This window comes from Poecile atricapillus, chromosome Z, assembly GCF_030490865.1.
Source record: "Poecile atricapillus isolate bPoeAtr1 chromosome Z, bPoeAtr1.hap1, whole genome shotgun sequence".
Lineage (NCBI taxonomy): Eukaryota > Metazoa > Chordata > Aves > Passeriformes > Paridae > Poecile > Poecile atricapillus.
This window is the reverse complement of record NC_081289.1, coordinates 63,579,454-63,601,817: the sequence shown is the minus strand read 5'-3', so window position 1 is coordinate 63,601,817 and position 22,364 is coordinate 63,579,454. Positions and strand designations below refer to the sequence as shown.

The 22,364-nt window shown below is 36.0% G+C and overlaps 1 protein-coding gene across 8 annotated transcripts in view; it reads left to right on the top strand.

The window, feature by feature from the left end:
- The window catches only part of LOC131573905 (coiled-coil domain-containing protein 91-like), a 136,395-nt gene that overhangs the window by 67,963 nt on the left and 46,068 nt on the right, over nt 1-22,364 (top strand). For 7 of the 8 annotated variants that reach the window (XM_058828270.1, XM_058828272.1, XM_058828266.1 and 4 more), the window contains exons 7-8: nt 2,459-2,536; nt 12,194-12,301. In XM_058828270.1, the coding sequence (XP_058684253.1) occupies nt 2,459-2,536; nt 12,194-12,301 (186 nt within the window). The remainder of the gene's footprint in view (nt 1-2,458; nt 2,537-12,193; nt 12,302-22,364) is intronic. The other variant, XM_058828269.1, reaches the window with a different exon arrangement.

The window sequence follows — 22,364 nt, the reverse complement described above, 5'->3', positions numbered from 1 at the left end:
TGTTTATCTTGGGATATCTGAAATTGTTCTTTCCTCCCTATATTTTTCCATATCTTTAGGTTCTTAGCTGTATCTTTCATTAGGATGTTGATGATAGGACCAAAGTGAAAATACTTGCTTTGCTAGAGACCTGGAGATGCTTGTGTGTCTTAGTTCCGTGGAGCTCATATTCTTACTTCAGAAGTAATATAACAGAACAGAAATAGTGAAATATAGAACAGAAATAGTGAAATATAAAATCTCTATTTTATACACAGGAGCACACTCTAGTGTGTATATTAATTAGCCATTATGGACTGATTCTTACCATGTTTACCCCAATTTCTCATTGATTTAGTTCTCTTGCATTCAGTATTACTATTTTTTCTCTGTACTTGAGTGAATTGAAGGAAATATTTATATCTTCAAATAAAAACTTACCAGTTTCTTAACAGAATCATTATGATGCTAAATGTTATTTGTGATTTTTTAAAATTATGCTCTTAAAGAACAGTTGATTTTATGGAGACAAAAATCGCAGTGCAAAGAGGTTCACTATGAAGAGTTTTAATGTAACTGTGTAAAGCAAAGCTGTGTAAGATGGATTTGAACTACTTCAGTTACCTGCAGGGAACTATAGTTTCTTGAATTAATATATTCCTGAATTAGTACAGAAGTGGAGAGAGAAGGGAGTGCATAGCTTTCTGAGATACTGGCTCAGACTGGCAGCTGCCTTTGAAGGTAGCACAGCCTTAGAGAAGACAGGCAGTCAGCAGCAACTCAGATAACTGTCTTGAACATTTCCTACAGGAATAGAAGACTCTTTACAGATGTTACAGGAGTGCCTTGATGTTGACGCTTCAACTTGTGTTAGTAGTTCACGTTTAAGACATGACCTTGAACAAGTCACTGGTTCTGAAAAACTTGGGGACTTTATTGTAGGAGGACAAATGGCTTTTTTTTTCTCTGTGTTTTGCTTTGTGTGGTAAAGCAAGTGAGTGGAACTGTGATTTCTAACAGAATGGGATGTCTTACTTCCTCAGTCAAAACAACTGGGTTTTTTTAACCCATATAATATCAGTTTGAATGATTTGTGTTGTCAGTGATACATGATTGCATCACAGTGGGATTAAAATGTTGTACCCACGTGTTGTGTATTGTTGTCTGATGTGGTATTTAATGTACACAGCAAAATATTTCCATTTTCTATTCTTCTTCTACTTAGCAGTTGTTCTTGCTGGGCTTCAAAAAAGCCCACAGTTTTATTAAAGAAAATCGGGATGTCTCATTATATTTGGGGCAGAGGTAAGTGGATTGTGTAGCTGTTGTTTCCTAGTTTTTACTAAGGTGACTCTTTCAGGAGAAAGGAAGTGAGTGACAAAGCAGAAATGTCAAATACAGTTACAGACTGGTTAATTAATTTTTAATGGTCTTACATGCTTTGTTAGACACTAGATTTTGCTTATTCCAAACACACAGGTCTAAGGAAGCATAGAATTGTATTAATTAATTTCAACTTTATTACAACACAAAACCCAAAAAATTATATAGTGTAAGTTGTGTATGGTTTTGTCCTATGATCACTGCAAAGGAAAATTTGTTATTAATGTGTTTCTGCTTTCTGCACCAAAATCCAATAATTTAAATCCAAGATGATTTAAAGCCACTACGTACTGACATACGAGCTGATACAAGAGCAGACCCTGAAGCAAAGAACAAGGAGGGAGGGAATGTTTTTCATCTTCTTACTAATTGGTGATTGGAAAAAATGGTGCTGCTCATTGATAAGTGGGAAATGCTGGCTAGAATCCAATGAGGTGTTCACATTGCAGACTTAGTAAACTATTAGGTAAAGGAAAAAATGCTAGAATGTTTCTCTCCAGGTTCCTTTTACATAACTCTGCAGAAAATAAAAAGTAAACAATGCAGCTTTGTTTGAAAAATCTACTTAAGATTTCTATTTTGCAAGAAGACTTTCCTGGGAATCATAAGAATAAAACAAAAGATAAAAGATAATGAGTAGATAAAAAAGATAGATAAAAAGATAAAAGTAATGAGTAGGACACAGGTGTGCATTTCTGAGGAAACTCAATCTGATTCTACTTCATCTCAACATTTTTATTGGTAGAGGCAGTAAATAACATTTACTAAGAAGGTGATTTGCCATCCACAGGTATTTTTTTTCCAAAAAATATATTAGAGAACCATTTAGAATCATCTCAAGTCTGTAAAGTAAAATTGAGAAATAAAAATAAGTTTAATAATGGGACCTACTTGAATTTAGCATACATATTTATATATATACACATATTTATTCATATACATTATGTAATATCTAAAGAATCAAGCTGTGTGCATTTCTTCATGAAAGATACAAAACTGAGGAAAATAATTGCCATTTATTTCTTTATTCTCCTAATAAAAATTGTTATGTCAGGTGCCTATATTGTTATATAATGTTTTTTGTATTTTTGTACAGGAAAAGCATAAGCAGGAATTAGAAGACATGAGAAAAGCTGGACATGAAGCCCTAACTATTATTGTTGAAGAATTCAAGGTGAATAAGTAACCAAGCTAACACAATTTCCAAATGGTTTTATTGTAATAGTGAAGAGGATGACCTCCTGCAGTATTATTAGTACTGCTTGTGCTGATTGTTTAGCCTCTCTCACTGTCTTTTTTGTTACTTTCAATTTAGATTGTTTGGTCTGAAATTTTGCATGACATGTTTTCCTAGTCTGCATTTTGGAAAACTTCGGATAAAGTTGGTTAGCCATTTTCAGTAAGGAAACTTAAAACCAGAACAGACCCAAAATTCTCAGTCAGTTCTGGTAAACTTTGGGTTGGATCGTTTATCACAAATCCACATGTTGGATCTCTTCAGTCTCCAGAGCTGCACTTGCAGGAAAGCAGCATCATAGAGCAGTTCAGCAGGTTTTTATCTACACAGCACTAAGGGAGGAAGGTATGGATGAAATAATGCTGAGTCTTCCTTCATGCTGTTTTAGTTCCTGTCAGCTTATAAGATGAAAGAACTGGATGTTACCATGGAGCATTAATGTGTATTGTTTGTTCTTCTGTTGAGTAACAAACGCACAAAGGACAAAAACTGAATCAAGTGAGGAGGAGAAGGTAAATCTAAGAATTCTAATTAAAATGGACCTGGCCAGAGAAAAGCTGATAATGGGAAATGGACAAATTAAGGGGGAAACTTAAGACCTGGTGGCAACTCTGAGCTGAGAACACAAAGGGAGAATTTCAGATTTTAACTGTTCGGTAGCAGTAATTTGTACCCAAAGAATGATCTGGCATGGAGGGCAGGAAGATTTAGTGGTAGGCTTGGCAGTGCTGTGTTAGGGATTGGACTCAATGATTTTAGAGATCATTTCCAGTATTAATGATTTTATGATAAGAAGAAAGCCTTTTAATAATTTTGCTAATAACTGTTAGTAGTGTTCTAGCTAATATTGAAATTGGCTCTCTGGAGAAATATCTCTGTCTCCATCAATGACTTACACTAATTTCATTCTGAACCTATCCAGAAAAAAGTTTCAAAAGTTTCCATTCATGAGAAAACAAACATGTCCACCGGTGGTGTCCCACTTCTCCATGCCTCCCTCATTTCACTTCAGTGGGAGAATTATTGTGCTTCTCTTCCCTTACTTCTTTGAAGATCGCTTTGCCTTAGAAGTTGTCAAAAGGGAATTTTACTTGGAGTGTGCATCTTTGGATGTGCCACTGAACATCTTCAGTAGCAGAATTATTAATTTCTGTTTCGTTCTAGATACATGTCAAATATCTGGCTGTTCCTGTGTGAATTTAAATTGCGAAAAAGCATGTGAGCTTTTGATAATTGCTGCATTTATGTTTCCTTCTTTTAAGAAATCCAGCAATTTTATAGTATTGAATGAAAGTTTTGAATGTTTCTGAGATGTAATTTTTCACCATTTTAAGTTATTTGTATGAACTAAATGAGAGCTCTCCATGGGTTATATTGGCCCTTTAAAGGAATAATTTCTTCCTGTGTGGTTGGGTAAAGGGGTACATTTATGTGCCATAATAATTTTTGAAAGCTTTCTTACCAGTCAGTCAGCAGCAGCTGGGTAGATCTGATACTCCTTCTGGAAAATAAGATTTATGTTTATCAGTTTCAGTGATTTGGCACAAAAGATTAGGGAGTTAATTGAACCCTGTGTTTCTAAACAATGTTTGTATTTAGTGTATTATTTCTCATAGAATATTTATATTCTAGTTACATAAATTCACTCTTTAATACCAGGGAACCATGAAATGAATGTACCTCCTACAAGCCTTCCCGTTGCCTTGCGTGGTTAGTTGACCACTCTGATAAGAAATAATATCAGATAAGCTAGGTTCTGAGTAAATTACTGCAACCAGCCCTGTCTGCAAACATGAGGTGACTTACTCATCAGGGTAGCAACTAAAATCAAAAAGGATTGCTAGATTAAAATACACTCAAGCATTTTTTGGTTGGTTGTTTATACTTCAATACCTTTCTTGTAACCCTGTGAACTTTAATTAGAAAAGTAACACTGAATCATCAGGGAATTAAGTGGAGGCAAAAACTGTTCTGTAGTTTTTGTTTGAGAAAATTATCTCATGGATTCTTCTGCAATGTTGATTCATTGTTAATATTTCAATATGTTACAGGGCTAAGTTGTTTTATTTTTTCATGAGTCAAATGTGGTTTTGTAATTATAAAAGTAGTATCTTACATTTTGGGGCTTTTCAACGGCTAAGATCCTTAGGAATTTATTCTATTTGTCAGATGTGGTTTAATTAGTTAGATAACCAAATAAAGGTTCCTACATGTAGCATTTGTTTAGGAATGTAAAGTAAATCTGATTAGTCCTTTTAGTGAAAGACAAAATCGTGAGATTCATTAACTATTTTCATTTACTCACCATAAACCACACTTAATTTTGTGCTAAAATAAGTCTTTAGGATTTAGAGTGTGTTACTCTAATATATATAATTTATATGCAGAAGTAATTTCCATTTTCACTAGGTTTTTTGTAAGTACTATCTAATTAATCCTCAAATTACCTTGAGTGCAGAAATTCACCTAAACAAATCTATGAATTGTTTAAAAGGCATGGGGAGGAAAATCTTGTTTGTGGTTACAACGGGCTTATTTTGCATTCCTGGTGGTTTAATAAAGTAACTGATGCAGGTTATTCCAATCAGGGGATTGCTCAGGCCCTAATTAGGTTGTGTTGCAGTCAGGAGTGTTGGAATTCTGACTAATCCTCTCAGAAACCAATGAATTATAATTTTGTGGTGGCACTTCAAACAGAGCTGTAGCACAACTTATAATGTCCAACATTGGTTGTTTAAGGATAGCTTGTAAAAATTTGAGTAGTTCATCCTTAGCCCCAGGAAATAATCCCCAGAATGCCTCAAACCCCAAATCCTGTAACTTAGGTATTGAAACCTTGAGTGGAACAACAGTGGAAGAAAGTTGACTGACTTGTCTTTTCTGTATTTCTGGCATAGATAAGTGTTATTGTTAGTGGATTTGTGAACATGCCTTCCTTTTGCTTTACAAAGGAGAAGAGAGTTGCTATTTTGTGGCTTCTGTGTACAAGGCTGCCAAGTTGGTAACCAGAAAATCACAGTTTTCTTCCATTCAGAGGTAATTCCACTCCTTGAAAATGTACTGCAGCAGACCCCCATTGTTATTATCTTCCTTATACTTCCAAATGGCTTACACTAACTTCTAGTCCCTTTCCTGTATTTTGTGCATTTACTTGTTGTAAAAGGGACAGTATTTCTTCACATGGATCTTTCACTAGTGTAGTATCTCTGAGCAGAACAGGTACTCAAGTTTGAGGACAAACCCCCTTAATTCCTACTCCTGATTGGTCCTTCTTAATATGGCAGCAATGCTTAAAATGCAGCTTACACAAGAAGTCAAATACTGAACAACCTATTTTCAAGGCCCTGGATATACCAAAGCCCTTAAAATTAAATTCAGTTATCTTTGGAATGTTCACTTGTCGAATGTGCTGGGAAATCCATTAATAGAGAGCATTAGATGCTTTGTAGCATGAACCCTCAAAAGCCTTGGCCATTGTTAAATATCTCGTATTCTAATCTTCCTTACAACAAATAAACCATCCACAACACAGTCACAAAATTTGTATTGAAAACCACAGGAAAGCAAATTAAAAATTAACTCAGTGTTCTATGTAGGTCAAGTTTCCCCTTCTCATGTTTATCTAATTTTACTTAATTTCTCTCTTTCATGTCATTGCTGTTTTAAACTTTTATCCCTGGTAATTAACCACAGTAAAGAAAAGTAAATGTAGATCTTGGAAGTTATGCTTGTTGGATCACATCACATCTTAAGATATTTACCACAAGCAACATAAGAATTTCTCCTCTGCTTGTTTAGTCAAACTTTTGCTCTGAAATTGTCACAGTTCTGTAAATAGATGAGTTAATAGTTTTAATCTGTTCTATTTCTCATCATATAAAATGTCCTCTAATGTAAGCTTTAAAGAATATGAGGTTACAGGCAGGCGTATTTATTTGATGGGTTTTATTTCCGTAGATTATTTTATGCAATTAATAATGTTTATAAAAGACAGCCTGCATTAATCAGATGTGTGTTTCCTTTAAAGAAATGAACTTCAAGGTGCAGAGTTCTTTCCAGCCCTTGGTGCAGGAAGAGTTTTGTTCATCAGTTTTCAGTGTAAGGTGGTGGGGTTTTTTCAGATTTTCAGAATGTAAGAACAGATAGATTTTCAAAGCATGGAATATGTGGGGGCCATCAGATTTTCTTTCAAAAATATTTGTGTCAATAATACACCTCTGAACTGAAAAGTTACACTCTAATAAACAAAGGAAATTTTAAAGGATTTCATTACAAAAGAAGTTAATCTAAAATCAGGGTATCTTTTTTTAGACATAGTTTCTCCCTAGTGAGGGAAAGCTCTGAAATGTGGCCAGTTCTCAGCTCTTTAAAACATCAGCTTAGCTTATTAAGTTTCCCAGTTGACATCCTGGCTCAGAAAGGCCTGACACATGAATAAAAGGACAAATCCAAAATTGTTGCAAGAGTTTGTATTTCACTTCCAACTTCTATGCTTGTTTCTGTGCAGGTCACACTAGAATTCAAGTGAGCCTCAAATATAAAACAACCTTGTTTTTTCTCATGGAGAGCTGATGGCTGGAAAAGGAGAGACTCTAGTTCTGTACAACAGTGATGCTACCATGGAAGTCTCTCTACAGAATTCAGATAAAAACAAGGTGCAGTCAAATCTCATACTCTGAGAGATCTGGCTATTAAAAGTATTTTATCATTGATTTAATGGCCTTTACATTTTGAAAGCAATTACAAAAATTGCAAGGAAACTCTCCCTCCCCTTCTAGTAAGGATGAATTGTGTATGTTTCTGACTATAGAATAATAAATACAATGTTAAATATTATAAAATATGAAGGTTAATAGAAGATTAAGAGTAAGTTTGCAGTTTGCTTCTGTCAGGAGTCTGTGAGAATAGTGTCTTATGGAAAATAAGTCCTTTTACTTTACTCACATACCAGTAAAACTGAGCTATATAGATAAACCCAGTGTAGTAGTCAAACTGTAAGTTGTTGATTCTTACCAGTATGCATCAACACAGTTTCAACCACAAGCAGTTAAATATGAAACTGAATTTTTTATATCACTGCAAAAAATATATTACCCCTTTGTTGTTGTATTTAACCACCCTTATTCCATAGCCCCTAAATGGATATGTTTCATTTTCACTAAAAAGGCAGGCTCACCTGGAAATAACCCAATCATGAAAATGTGCAGTATTTTGGGCTGAAGTGGATAAGTTGAATTATTTTGAAAAAACTTTTTCAGAAATATTTTAAATAGTTTTATTTGTATCATGTCCATCTTAGCTAATAGCTGAATTAAAACACAACTAGTCAAATACTGCATTTTATTGGGCTAATGTGTCTTTTCCACTGGTCAGGAAAGAATTTGCATTGTGTTCTCTGCTCTATTTTGTCATTCAGCAATTGTTTACTTGCGTTTCACCCTTAAATTAAGTAGTAGAAAGTAATTAAATGATGGAGACAGGATGCTGAATTAGATGAATCATTGTCTAATGCTATAAAGCATAAAATTTTGGAAGTACTATTGCCATATTTAATAGAGTTCACATGTTTGAAGCAATGCGGTAACTTCTCATTAGTAACTTTTATTTGTAAAGATTATTTGTTTTCACCATTCAGACTCAGCAATTTTGAAGTAGGCATTTGATATACTGGCTTCCATTTAGCTACTTGATGATTGAACAGAATATTCTTTTGGATTGACTAAGGTTCTTGATGCAGTGCTTTGAAGAAACATTCTAAAACATAACCCAGCAAATTGTACACCATGGTTTGTATTTTATACTGATGTTTCATATGAGTAGCTTTAACATTTTCAAACAATGCTGTGCATCTGGGAAGCCTGTGTTTTGCATGGATCAGAATTGCTTTTAATTTTTTTTTTTTTTTAGAAGAGGTAGGAGAGGATAGTGACCTCAGCTTTGTTTTTCCTGTTGCCTTTATTCTGACTAGCTTTTTCCTATAATAAAAAGAGGGAGTTGAAAGAAAGGGGTTTGGGGATTTGTTACTCTTAGGGAATTCAGGAAGAATTGGGGGTAACAGTCCATATTTTGGCTATTTAATTCAAGGGGGTTTCTCATAAATTCTAGCTTCTGGCCTTACAATAAATTCTGTCTGGGCAAGTAGCTGTGGTGTCTATTGCCCATAGAATGAATGCATTATGTACTAGGGCTGTGCAAGTAGGTTTGTATTAAAAATGCTGGGGCATCTGTGTTACGCTTTTGGCAAAACCATAGTTAAGGCACTTTTGCCTTTTTGAGTACGAGGAGAAATTTTAGAGATAATCTGGTACTCAGTACATAACAGACTTTAGAAATACAGGATGAAGTGTTGTGATCATTTGTGATTTTAAGCTTTTCTTCTCGTATTGGGCACAGTGAAGCTTTTCAGTCCCTGGTCTGTATACAGGAATGCCATTCTCCATGTTTCCCACTGCACACATAGTGTGCTGTCATTTCCAGGACTAAATACTCTGACCAGTGCTAAAACATGTAGTTAGATGTGTATTCCTTTAAGAATCCCCCATGGTGATCATGGCTCTTATTATGATATTTTGATTTACTTTCAGCTCAAGGTTGTCTAAAATTATTCCAATGTATAAAACTTAAAGCTAAGGTTAGTTCTTTATCTGAGCTCAAACAGGGGTTCAGACTAATTTATTTAGTATACCTACATCAATTTTAAAATGTTTTGTACAGTCATTTGGATGTATGAAGATTTCTTAAATGGTTTGAGGAAATAACGTTTTTTCTGTAATTTTTTTAATGTACCATATATCAAACTAAAATAAAGACTCTATAGAGAACTTAAGGGGTTTTAGTCTCTTTATTCTGTTGGAAGCCACCACAACATTTTGGTTATTGAAGAAAAAGCAGTATCAGTTCTCTGACAGTTTTTTTGGGTTAGTAGAGAGATCAGAAAGAGGGAAAGAAGCCTCTGGATGGAATTCTGGGCCACCTGGTCTAGTGGAAGGTGTCCCTGTCTATAGGAGGAAGTTGGAACTACATGAACTTTAAGGTCCCTTCCAACCCTTAAAATCCTCTGATGCTGTGATTGTATGATGACCCTTCCCAACTGCTGTCAAGGAAGTTCATTGCACAAAATATAGAAGGAAAAATTAATTAACAAGAAAGGTCATATTGAAATCCTACCCTTGACTTCACGCAACAGTTTCCATATACTACATTCTGATGTAACCTTACTTGAATTGATTCAATTAAAAGGAGACTGTTTCAAGAATGCCAGCTTGGTATTAGATCACTGGCCCTAGATTTATGGAATGTTATCCCAGCAACATAATTAACAACTCCTCCTTTACTAATTAAGGAAGAAAGTGCTGTTTCAGCAGTGATAAGAGTATTTGCCCAAAACAGCAATTAATCAAAAGATTTTTAGTGTTATTGTAACTATAAGATTAGAGATACCGATCATCAAGTAGCCAAATGTATGTTTCAGTTTAGCAAATGAGCTAATTGGTAGATGAAATGTTTAAAAATTATTAAATTTGAGTAGTTGATTATCTTGAAAATTGCCAGAGCTTTGGATGACTATCACACATCTCATTTCCCATTGAGAAACCTGTACTACTGTGCTACATAGGGAGATTTTCTCTCTTTCTCCTTGACCAACTAGTGGAACAGTAAAATATACCACATCAGCCCTGTGGTACTATTTAAACTGTGTTAATAGTGTGTATAACAGAAATGGAAGACTTTTGTTTCTGAATGTAGAATTTTATGTATTTTCTAAAGAAAAATAGTAATAATAAATTAATTTTAAAAATTTAACAGTCTCTACATGCCATCCAGTGAATAATAATTATTTCCTTGAAAACTGAAAGCTCTTTATACCATTTAATAGGATTTTAACAGTTGCCAGTGAAGTTTGTAGAGCAAAAGGTGACTTAACCCTTGGCATGAGCAAGGAACTGTCTGAGAAATGCTGTGGCAGCCTAATGGCCATTCTGTTACTGTGTTCCTTAAGAACAGAATTATTTTATTTTCTTCTGTACCACTTACATGAAACATTTTTTTGCTACAATAGTTTAGGCAAAAAAAACAACCAAACAAAAAAAATTAACCCAAACCCCGAGGTCCAGACTTAATATTTGACAGTGATATGTGACTGTTCTAATTTATGCAGACTATAAAGATTCATGTACAGAGGTTACACTTCCTTGAGAGTTCAGTTTTTCTGAGGTCTCAGATTTCTATAAATGAAAGAATTTAATTTAGTTAGAAATAAATTGGCTTTTTTGAAAGTAAACTAACTTACTTACTTACTAACTTACTTACTTTGCTAAATCCCCTATAAACACCAGTAAATATATTCTTACACTTTGATTAATCCCAAGTTTTAACCTTTTTAATTGCTGAATTTGTACTGAGAGCAACTACCATGCTACAGCATTACTGAAGAACAGTGATTCTGGCATTAGAGGATTGTGGAAAATTTGGAAAGGTAATTCAAAAATTGTTAGACGATTTTATCTCTTTTTACATTCTTGGGTTTTTTTTGAAAGTATTCAAAATTTTATTTGATGTGTGTGTTATGTTCCATGAAGTAAATATATCTCTAAAATATTGTTTGAAAGACGGGGATTTTTTTTCTTTGTCTGCATTTGGGCCAAAGGTCTGTTTTCTGTAAAAGTCCTGTCTGTTTTAACTTACCCAGTCATTTTGACTACTTCAGTATATTGATTACTAGTTAAGAATAGTTTGGTACATTCTGTATAAAGAACCCAGTGAATATTTGGAAAGAGGTATAAAGACTTTATACTATCAGGAAAAAAGGCTTAAATCACATGAGCCAAGTAAATGTTTAGCTACCATCGTTTAAAGAAACCTAAGCGTAATTCTCCAAATGATAATTTGGTTTCTTCATGTATCTTCAAGTATTTTATTTCTCTTTCTGCATTCAGATGCTGGAGGTTGTGCAGGGCTTAGCCAAGCATGTGTGATTTCAGGCATGTGCACAAACACGTGCTCACACACTCAAAACTCCTACTCCCATCAGCTGTTTGTTACTGCCTTGGTACTTAGTCTTTCCACACTTTGACTTACACTGCTTCACATTCAAGTGTGAACATCCTGGGGGGGAATTCTTTCATGTTTTATGTTACTCAGAATTTCCATCTGCTTTTACTTGACTTGTGGTTGTGAAGATCATGCTTGGCCCATGGGATCTTACACAGTGCCGAGAGGATGTGGAGTTTTGTCAGCCAGGGAAATATGTCTGGCTTTTTTTTTTCTCTCTCTTCAGCAGCTTTCATATTCTCCTCTTCTTGTGTGGTCCCACTAAATTGAGTATATTTAACAGAAATACTCTCCCTCTCTATCTTCTGTATGCTGCTGTCTTTTAAGCAGACTGTGTAAGAAATCTGAGATCCAAAAAATGTTAGTCCTGACTGAAAACAAGGTAGTGTTACATAGAAAGGTACTTTAATCGCTACACATTCTAAATTTATAACAGCATTCCACATTCTGGTTGTAGATGAACTAGTCTTAGTGGTTCTGCAGTTGCCAATAAACTTCCCAGTTATATCTTTGTTGAGTATTTTGTGCCTTTTTTTTTTGCAGGCACTGCTACAATCTACAGTTCAGCAGCAAGAAGCAGCTATTGAAAAGCAGTATATATTAACCATTGAAAAGCATTCTCACAAATGTGAAGACCTCCTTGATGCTCAGGTATGGATGTGCACATGCAAGAATTTCCATGATTTTCTTTTAGTTTCAACTTTTCCTGTTTGAAAAAAATACTAACATATAAGATCCCCAAAGAAAATTATCCATCTCTCACCTTTTTTCCTCAGCATACCACTAAGCACAAGTATTTAAAAATGCTAAATAAATAAGGACTCTTCATCTGTTGGGATCAAAAATGTTCTATAACACTGGAGCCTGCTAAGAACAGATTCAAGGAGAGTGTAGCACTGAGAAAAAGTCTCAGAGCAGCTTAATATTTACTTCTTAACAGCTGCCTTTTTCTGTGATCTTGGAGAAGCCATTCAATTATTTTTAATTTTTGTAGTTAAATGCAGGATTTGATTGTATGGGATTTGGATGAATTTTTGGTCCAAATTTTGAGATGGTTCTCAGATAGTAGACAAAAATGTGCTGTCCACACCTATTTTTATTTCACAGAAATCTTACCTAAAAATAAAAAGCTATGAGGAGTTATATAATATCCAGAAATATACCTATATATACATATATATATATATATATATATATACACACACACATTAATGGCCTAAATTGGCTCATTTAGCATGACTTGAGTAAAAGCACACTGCACAGCAAGTATTTGAGAACAGAGCAATTAGTGTTGAGTATCTGAACAGTATCAACCTGGTTTGTTATCAATAAGATCTTGGTTTTACTGAAGTACAGCTCTTGAATCAAAATAATAATGCCCATGAGCATGGAAGTTTAAAAACCAAGAAGTTAATTTGTTAGTAGCCCTTTGGAGTCATTTATATTACAGCTAAGTTACCTTTTAAGTACTGTTACCAACAATCCTGCAAAAAATACAAAGGATAACTTTTTTTTAATTTTCTTGTAGTATCTTAGACCTAAATACATCAAATGTCCCCTTGAAGGACTCCACCATTTCTAGAAGTGTCTTGTGATCATTTGACTGTTCTGACCATATCAATTAACACCTAGTGCAAATGTGTGTTAAATATAGATGTGTGTAAATAGTGTGAAGGGAAGATGTCATAATGTGAAAAAATTACATCATGAGTGAGGTTATTGCACAGAATTGCAGTTATTTAATACTTGCTATAAAGCTCTAAGAGCAAGTAAAAATTAATTAAAAAAAAAATGTTTTCTGCTTTTGAAATTAATGTATCATTTGCTAACTTGATATCACTTTCCGAATTAACCTCATGAAATACAGAAATGTCATAGGAAGATATTCTGAGATTGTTCTTACAGACTGAGCAATAACTTGCACCTGTGATCAGTCAGATTTGCATTGAAACCCCAAAAATAGGCCAGAAGTGTGAAAGCATGTTGAAGAGGTTCAAATTTACCTGGGGAGAACCCAACAATGTAAAAAGAACTGTTTTTGGTCATAGGACAGGAGAGTGGTTAGGACAAAACACAGTGCCCATCATGTCTGCATTTAACACCCCCTTTGGATCCCAGAAAAAGTGTAAATTTTGTTCATTAACCTCCAAGTCATTTATCATTCAGTGCAATCGAGGTTTTCACTTCTAATTGTAATGTAAAACTGGGATTTTAAAACCTAATCAAGTAGAAAAGTTTGGGTGCTTGTGGTTGAGCTATCAGGTTTAATTAAATATGATTTATACTGGCAGATTTTATTCACTCATGAAATCTCGTTGAAAGATCTGAGAAGTGGGTGTTATGTTTTTTATTTTTTTATAAACATATAAAAATTTAAGAATATTTAAATTTAATCTTATAATTTAAGAATAGATTTATTCTTAAATGTATGTTTTTGTGTTTATTTTCACCCTTCTTTTTCTTCAGATTGTTTTTTTATGTGCTAACAGTTGAGTTTGATAAAATTGCTGCTGATACTTATACATAGATTTCATTGCTGTTTTATGATATGGGATTTTACATGCATAGCCACCTTTACATAGAGATTTATGAGTGTTTGTATCACTGTAAAGATTTATTTTTTTTTGGTGCAGCAGTAATCACACATTGCAAGTATGCACTCAACACAAAAATCACTTCTTTTTTTTTTGTTCCCTTCTAATATTCTTGCCTTACAAGCAGTATTTTGCCGTCAAAGTTTTAAGCCTGTTTAAAACTGTCAAACCACATAGTTTTTTGTGCTTGTTTGACATTCCTTTTAAATTTTTTGGTGTTTTATTTCCATTTCCACACAATCAAGATTATCTCATGATAACTCCTTTCTCATGCTTTCTACTTACTCCTGTTTCCCCCCTAAATGTCTTTTCCCCTCCCTCACAAAAGTGTCTTTGAGATGGAGGAAAGGCTGTTTTTCTCTGTTTGTCTTTAACCTTTTCCTAGAGTTTACTGAAGTGTCTGATTTTAAGGCTTAATTTTATCAGGTGGAGATGCAGGGTGAAATCCTTTCCAGAGAAGATCCTGCTATCCTGCTGCTCACGTTCAGTGTATAAGGCTTTGTTTTCCAGCATGGAGAAAGAAGTGAAAGACCTCATTGCATGGTCCTATTCCAGCTTCCAGCTGGAAAAATCCTGCAGTTGATATTTGATCATTATGTGTCAGCCTTGTCAGCAAACTGGCTCGCTGTAGTCAGCATCCTAGATGATGGTCACTGGAATGATACCTTCCCAGGTGACAGCCTCTAGGGCTGCTGGTTTTCTCCAAGGAAATACACTCCCATATCCAAAGTGGTGTGGGGAGCAGCAGAGGGGGGGATTCTGCTCCTCTGCCCCTCTACTCAGGGAGAGACTCCCTCCACAGCGCTGCCTCCAGCCCTGGGGTACAGCACAGGAAGGACAGGGAGCTGCTGGAGCCAGGCCAGAGCAGGGACACCAAGGGGATCAGAGGGATGGAACAGCTCTGCAGCACGGAAAGGCTGAGGGAACAATTGGGATTGTTCAGCCTGGAGAAGCGAAGGCTTTGGGGTGACCTCATAGTGTCTTTCCAGCACCTGAAGGGAGCCCACAGAAAAAATGAAGAGACACTCTTGACAAGGGCCTGGAGTGACAGGACATGGAGGAATGGCTCAAACTGACAGAGAGAGTAGGTTTAGTTTGGATATTGGGAAGAAATTCTTCCTTGTGAGGGTGGGGAGGCCCTGGCACAGGTTGCCCAGAGAAGCTGTGGCTGCCCCATCCCAGGAAGTGTCCAAAGCCAGGTTGGATGGGGCTCTGAGCAACCTGGAATAGTGGAAGGTGTCCTGCCAATGGCAGGGGATTGGAACCAGATGACCTCCAAGTTCCCTTCCAACCCAGGCCATTCTGTGGTTCCATGATGTCAATGTTTTAAAAAGCAAACCAAGCATTCTTGTGGCACATTCAGGGGCATCAGTGTCATGGTATCCTCCATCAATCAACAGGACAAAGAGAATTCTTTCTCTGTGCCAGAAACCAGTCATGTCATCTACTGAATATTTAGGAAAGCTATTCCTGTCAGTTTTACTTTCTAGGATTTGATGATATCAGATGCCAATAGAAAACATAGTAGTTCTTTACAAGTTGGAAAATTACAAATTTAATCCTCACCTTTTTCTGAGACACAAACCTTTGATGTTGCCTTCTGAAAACAAACACCAACTGTGATCTTGTGGCTTTACTCATGTGCTATGTGAAAATACATTCTGAAATATATAATCAACAAACCTTTGAATGGATTTTTTTTAATACTCAGAAATTTCTCATACTATTCAATCAAAGCAGATGGTGTTAAAGGTGTGTATAGTAAACTACATTTTTTATTCTTCTTAAAACACTAAATGATCTATGTATTAAGGTAAAATAAAATGTTAAATACCTACAGCAGTTATTTTTCATAAAATCAATGTGTGTGAAACATGTTTCACATTTGTGGATACAGCAGTGTTTAGGACAACTAGAGTTACCCCCATGTCTTCAATGCTTTTTCCACTCTATCATGATGTTGGCTGTCATTTGTATGATAAACAGTAGTTCAAAATCTGTTACACGAAATCTTTTTTCTCTGAGACTCACTCAGGGAAGTACTGGTTTATTTTCAATAAGAAAAGAATTACTGAAAGGTCAGTCAGAATAGAAGTTCCATTGGCTGGAGCTCATCTTTTAAAATTTATGATGCTTATGACAAGCAAAAAACTGGTGTGACAATAATCATGAACTGCTGGAATGATAGGTATTATATGTTCTCTAGTATTTGGATGATTCTTTTTGATGTGTTTTGCATAATCTTTTGTGAAAAGTACCAGTATGTCTTCTGACTACTCCTAGAATATCAAATGTGCGAAGTAGTTTTCTTTTACAGCAATTGTTTGTATGCCAGGGGAAATGTTCACTTCAATTGGAAACTTAGCTTCACAGGAGATACAATTTCCTTTGATTTCAAATAATTGCTTTTATATCTACTCAAAATGTGCCTCATATTTCTCTAATAATGCTTATTTTATGAACTTTGATTATGTTTTTCTCCTCTTGTAAACAAAAGCGGCTTTGTGTTTTTCCCATCTGCTGGTAGTAATTGTGAAATATTTTAATGCCTGATCTTGAAGGAGCCATACACAAATAAGATTCTGAGAGGTTTGTGAATATTTGCATTTTTTGGAGACATTGGCCAAATTTTTGCAGAGAGAGTAGCAATCCTGAATTCAGACTTTCAGACTGAAAATACAAACACTGCCATGGGCATAACCTTTCTGGTTTAACAATTCCAGCTATGATAGGTTTGGAAATTATTTAGAGTACTTGCCATGTCCCCTTCTTTGGACATGTCCTCTCAGTTCCCAGAAATCTTGTCATTTTCTTCTGAAGAAATATTTGTTTATTCATTTCCTTCAAAACCAAGTACTTCAAATCAGCCCTTCCTGTTACATTTTCATGTAATTCACCTTCACATAATTCATCTAGTTGTACCTTTTCAGGCCTGCTGCTCTTTTGCCAAGAGCGAAGTTACACTTTCTCAGAACCTGAAGGAGCAAAAAAATAAGGATTGATTGAAATCCTGTGGCAAATTTGAGAAACTTATTCCTTAATTCCTGATACTTTCCATGTATATAGAGAGAATAAAAATGAAAACAGGAAGAATCAGCTTTTCCTCTGCTGGGATGGCTTTTTGTTTGCTTGATTGTTTTTCCAAAATTTGGAAATTTTTTTCAGTATTTATCCTGTTTGAGCAGGGAAGTGGGACCAGATGGCCCACTGTGGTCCCTTCCAGCTTGACGCTTTCTGTGATTTTGGCGTTCCATGAAAGATTCTGATAAGATAGAATAATTGTTTGGCGTCGTTCTTTTAAATATAAAGCCTTACCAGAGTTTTCGAACTTGATTTCAGTATGCCCCCTGTCACATGCTAGTTGGAGGTTGATTTTGCAGTCCCTTTGCACTCTTGATTCAGCCAGGGTACTTCCAGCTTCTCCACCAAAAATCTCATTTGGAAATTATATTTGCTTCCTTGGATTTGTCAAGTGGCACCTGAAAGTAGGTCTTTAGAGTGATTTTTGTTTTCTTTCTCTCTTTTGCAAGATAACTTATTCTCTTCAAACATTTACTACTTGTTAGGAATTTATGCCTTCAACTCTTGTCAATACTCTCAACAGCTAAGTAATACAGAATGATTTTTATCCTCAGTTATTTTTCAGGTGTAGTTGAAAAAAAAATTGGGGTTGTTCTGTTTTGCTGTCTTCCATTATTGAATATTTCACTGTTTACATTGGTCATATTTTAGGAATTCATTTCCCTTATTTCTTCCTAATAAATGGAGCAATTTGTGGAGAACTCATACGGGCAAAATAGAAAAAGTAATTGATGCTTTTTTATTATTGTCATATTTTTATAAAGTTGCTTATCTCTGTATCCCCAGGAGGCTGAAGTGTGTCGGATTTTCGTCTCTATTACTATGTACGCTTTCCAAGAAAAGTATTTTCATTATTAGATGCCTTTATATATCCTCCTATTTATTTACAAAAACAATGAAGTACTTATGCAGCAAAATGTTTTAAACCAAATTTCATCCTCTGATGTGCCTCAAATGATAGTTTGTGCACTCACTGTATGCTGCTGAGTGGAGCCCTGAATATAAGCCTATCCTTAGTTATTTTATTGCTGCTATTACAATTTTTCTTTATATTTACGTTGTTTTAGCTTTTCTCATGTAATACTATTTTGCTGATTCCCATCTGTCTCTTGGAAAAGCTTTGCCGCTTTGTAAGACACTTGGACCTCAAACTGGCAAAAAGATACAGTTCAACCATGCAGTAATAAGATATAATTTGAGGAAGCTGAAATATGTACCGGATGTTGGAATTCTCCAGACAGATTTTCCACCTTGCTCTGCCAAACACTGAGATGCCACAGATAGTGAGGACATTGTAAGAAACCACTTACAATTACCAGTTCTTGTCATTTGACTTAGGCAGAGCTTAGCAGTGCTGAAGAAAATGTGCAGTATTGTCCTGGTTTAGGGCAAATTCAGGAGAGAATCTCCAAATGGGGTTCCCTCAGAAAGCAAGTCTAAGTGGCCCTTCCCCCCAGCTGGCTCAGGAAAGGAGATTTCCTTGGAGAGAAGTGGAAAAAAACTGTTTATTTAACAGAAATTGAATTATATTAAGCAATAAAACTTCTTGCTGTTCGATGAAATGGCAAATCCAGAAAAAAAGTCTTTTTCATGTGGTGTAGCTCGGCTCACCTCAGATTCTTATCAGTCCCTCCAGCTCCAGAAAGCACTGAGGCCCAGGCCCCGGTGGGCCACAGGCATGAGCTCCCAGGGTTTGGCTGGGTTTTTCAGTCTAGAACAGGTTTCAACAGATCCAAGGGCGAAAAAAAAAAGGCCAGGGAACTCCTCTGCCTCAGCTAGCTAAAACTAACTAAAAACTAAAGAGAAGTTCGGTCCCTCTGTCTGTCCGTGTGGCAGACACCACAGTCCAGGAGCACGATACAGGAGAGTGATGTTTTTTTTCAACACAAACTGCGCACTATTTCTTGCCCCCCTTCGTTCTCAGAGCCAGTCTTAAATGTGCAGTACTTAATATGTAACATAAACCAGGCTGTTATAAACAAAAACTGATGTTCAAATTATATGTTTGTTTACCCATGTTCCTGTTCCAATCCCGGTTTATGTTCCTAGTTAAGGTGCTTGATGTTGTCAGCTCCAAAGATTCATTGTTAAACGTTTTTTTACTCATTTGTCATTTGTACCCACCTTGTTCCCTTCCAGCTCATCGGGTAACTTAGCCGTTGCTCCCCAGAATAAACTTCCGTATTTCCCATAAGGACTTGTGCACGTGCATATATTAAAATCATATTACCACCTGTGAATAAAGACAGTCCTGGACAACGAGCCAGTCTCAAAGAACACCTAGAAACCACACTATAGAGGCAGCAAGGACCTGAGGAGGCTGGATATGCCAGTCTCAGTCCAGCGAACCGGTCACCATGACCTAAGCATCCCTCGAGAGGAAGACTCCCCTGGGCTATCGAGCCAAAAGAGAGGTCTCTGGACAATCCCTGTGAGGAAAGAGACTCCAGTCCTGCCGACGGCTATCAACAACAGGCCTGTGTGATCCTCCTCCTGGACGTCGACCATTGGGAACAGCGGAGGGAGTGCGCACCCCAAGCCCCCAGCTCTAGGCCCTTTCCCCTTTAATAAAGGCTTGGAAACAGGAGCAGAAGGTCTGTTAACCCGTCATTCATGGCAAGGCGACTGGGGATACAAGCATCATAAAGTCACCCCAGGACAAGCATAAAAGAAAATGCTGTTAAATGTAGACAGCCTTGTTTAGAGGAGCCGAAAACCGTTATTAGTATTTTAATAAGGTCACCTTTTTCCTCACGATAATATTTTGAATAGGATGTAGAAATGGGAATATTTTGAGAACATTACAAATCATGATGTATTTTTGTTACATCAACTTCCTCTCACATAGATAATAATGTTTCCCATGACCTGTGTTATTTCTTCCTACTGTTAGATTCTTTCATGAGAGACAGAAATAGACATAGAACTTTGTGAGTTAAGGTTTCTTTTAAAGTAGGTGAACAGATTTGAAGTGTTTAATTCTTAAAAAGCCCCATCAAGGGTTTTATTTTCCATGCTCGTGAATGAAGTGCTGAAACATTTACTAAATGTTCCTAAAGATAATTTTCCCCAAGTCTAGAGGGAGGAGGATGGTTCTATGTCCATATACTATGAAGGTACAAAAACGCCCCAGTATTGCAGATGACATTATTGTGGTTTTTTTCTGTTAAATAATTAACTACAATGCAGTTTCAGTATATTAAAAAACTCAGTAGATACTTGTTAAAAGGAAAACTGGTCTTTCGCTGAGGGTGAATTAGACATATGAATGTCTCAATATAGTGCTTTTGATAATGATGGCATTAAAAGAAGGTTCCAAGTACCATTTCTTTAGTGTGTGACAGTTGTTCTCCCAGATGAAAGATCTGAAGAGGGAAACACCAATAATTTGTTGCAGTGTTATTGCTGTGTAAAAACGCTCGCTCGCAGTGAGAGACTTCTCCAGGGTCAAGCTGTTCAAGTATAAGCAATTTATTATAAGGGTAAAAAGAGGGGAGACCCGTGTCTGCCACCAGCCTCGGCGTCCACGTGGTCCGGGGGAGGGGAGAAAAAACAGGTAGAGCAGGGGAGGTGAGGCTGGAAAAGTGGAGGGAGGGAGTAAGAGCAACAGAGGGAAAGAGGGAAAAACCAGAGGGAGAGAGCAGGGAAGACAAGAGGGGTAGGAGCAGGGAGAGGGGTCTGAGAGATAAGAGTGGGGGAGAGGGGTAAAGGGGTAAGAGGTAAGGGAGGGGGGTTCAGAGGTAAGAGAGAAAAGCTAAGCCAAGAGCTAAGAGAGCGAAGTTCTTGTTACAATCCAGTATTATCTTTTTCTATCGTGAATATTCTAATTCCCAGTAACCAATCACCATGAGACACACCCACTAAAGAATTTACATTCAGCCTATGCGCTTCCCTATATTAACATACAGTGTTGCATTTTAGACTCCACAAAGCTTTACAAATTCTTTCCTTGCTTCTTTATCTTTGGACATTTCTATCAGCAGAAGGACATTGTTTTGTCAGCAGGGATTCTCCTTCAACTGGCTAGGCTATTGTTCTTTGGTTAACCAGTACTCAGTATCCTAGGACTCAAAGCAGGCTTTCATTTCTACTTTGATTCTAGCCTTCATATTTTCAGAATCTTCTGACAAATAATCACATTCATAAGGTTTCCCTGTTTCACCCTCCCCAACACAGTGTTACACCAGTTAATGCAAGGCCTCTTCTTCCTGTTTAGTGTTACGATAGTCATATTTACTTTGGTTGTTCTGTGATGTTCTTTGCTGTTTTGTTTTTTTAATTATTATCTGACTACTTTATCATAAGCTATGAATAGCAGCTAACAAAATTAATTTATCCCTGCCAGATTTGATGATCCATGCATGATGAATTACTCAATACTGAAAAGGAACCAATCTGCAGTAGCATAGATTGGATGTCCATTACTATAGCAAAAGAAATGTGTTTTTATTTGTGGATGAAATCCTCTACACATTTCCTTTTAAATGAAGCAGTACAGAAGCCAGAAAGAAACTATTTTTTAAAACACATTTCAGTTTGTGCAAGACACACAATTTTTTTACTATAAGTTTGGAGTTTAGGATTAATAGAAATATGCAAAGAATTATAACTGCACTAAAATAGATTAGTTACTGATCGCTTTCATGCATCATTTTATCTGTAAAGGAGCTCATCCCATGCATTGTTTCATTTACCCCATAAGTTAGTGCAGTATCTTCTTTGTAATCCTTCAAATTATGCTTACCTGAAAGAAAAATTCATGAGACTTCAGAAATAAATTTAATATATAAAAATAAAATAAAAAATACTGACTAGTTGCTATTGTGATTAAATCTGTTTACAGTGTCTTCTCTGACTCACATTCCAGGAAAAAAAAAAAAATTTATTTCTTTTTTACAGGAATCAAGAAAAACCACAGGACCTCTGTATTTATATTTGAACCTACATCAAACGATTTTCATTTGGAACTATTGCCTAGAGAACTTCTCGCAGGGAAGAAAACATTATAATCTATTTTTGAATGCCTTTTGTTTTAAGCT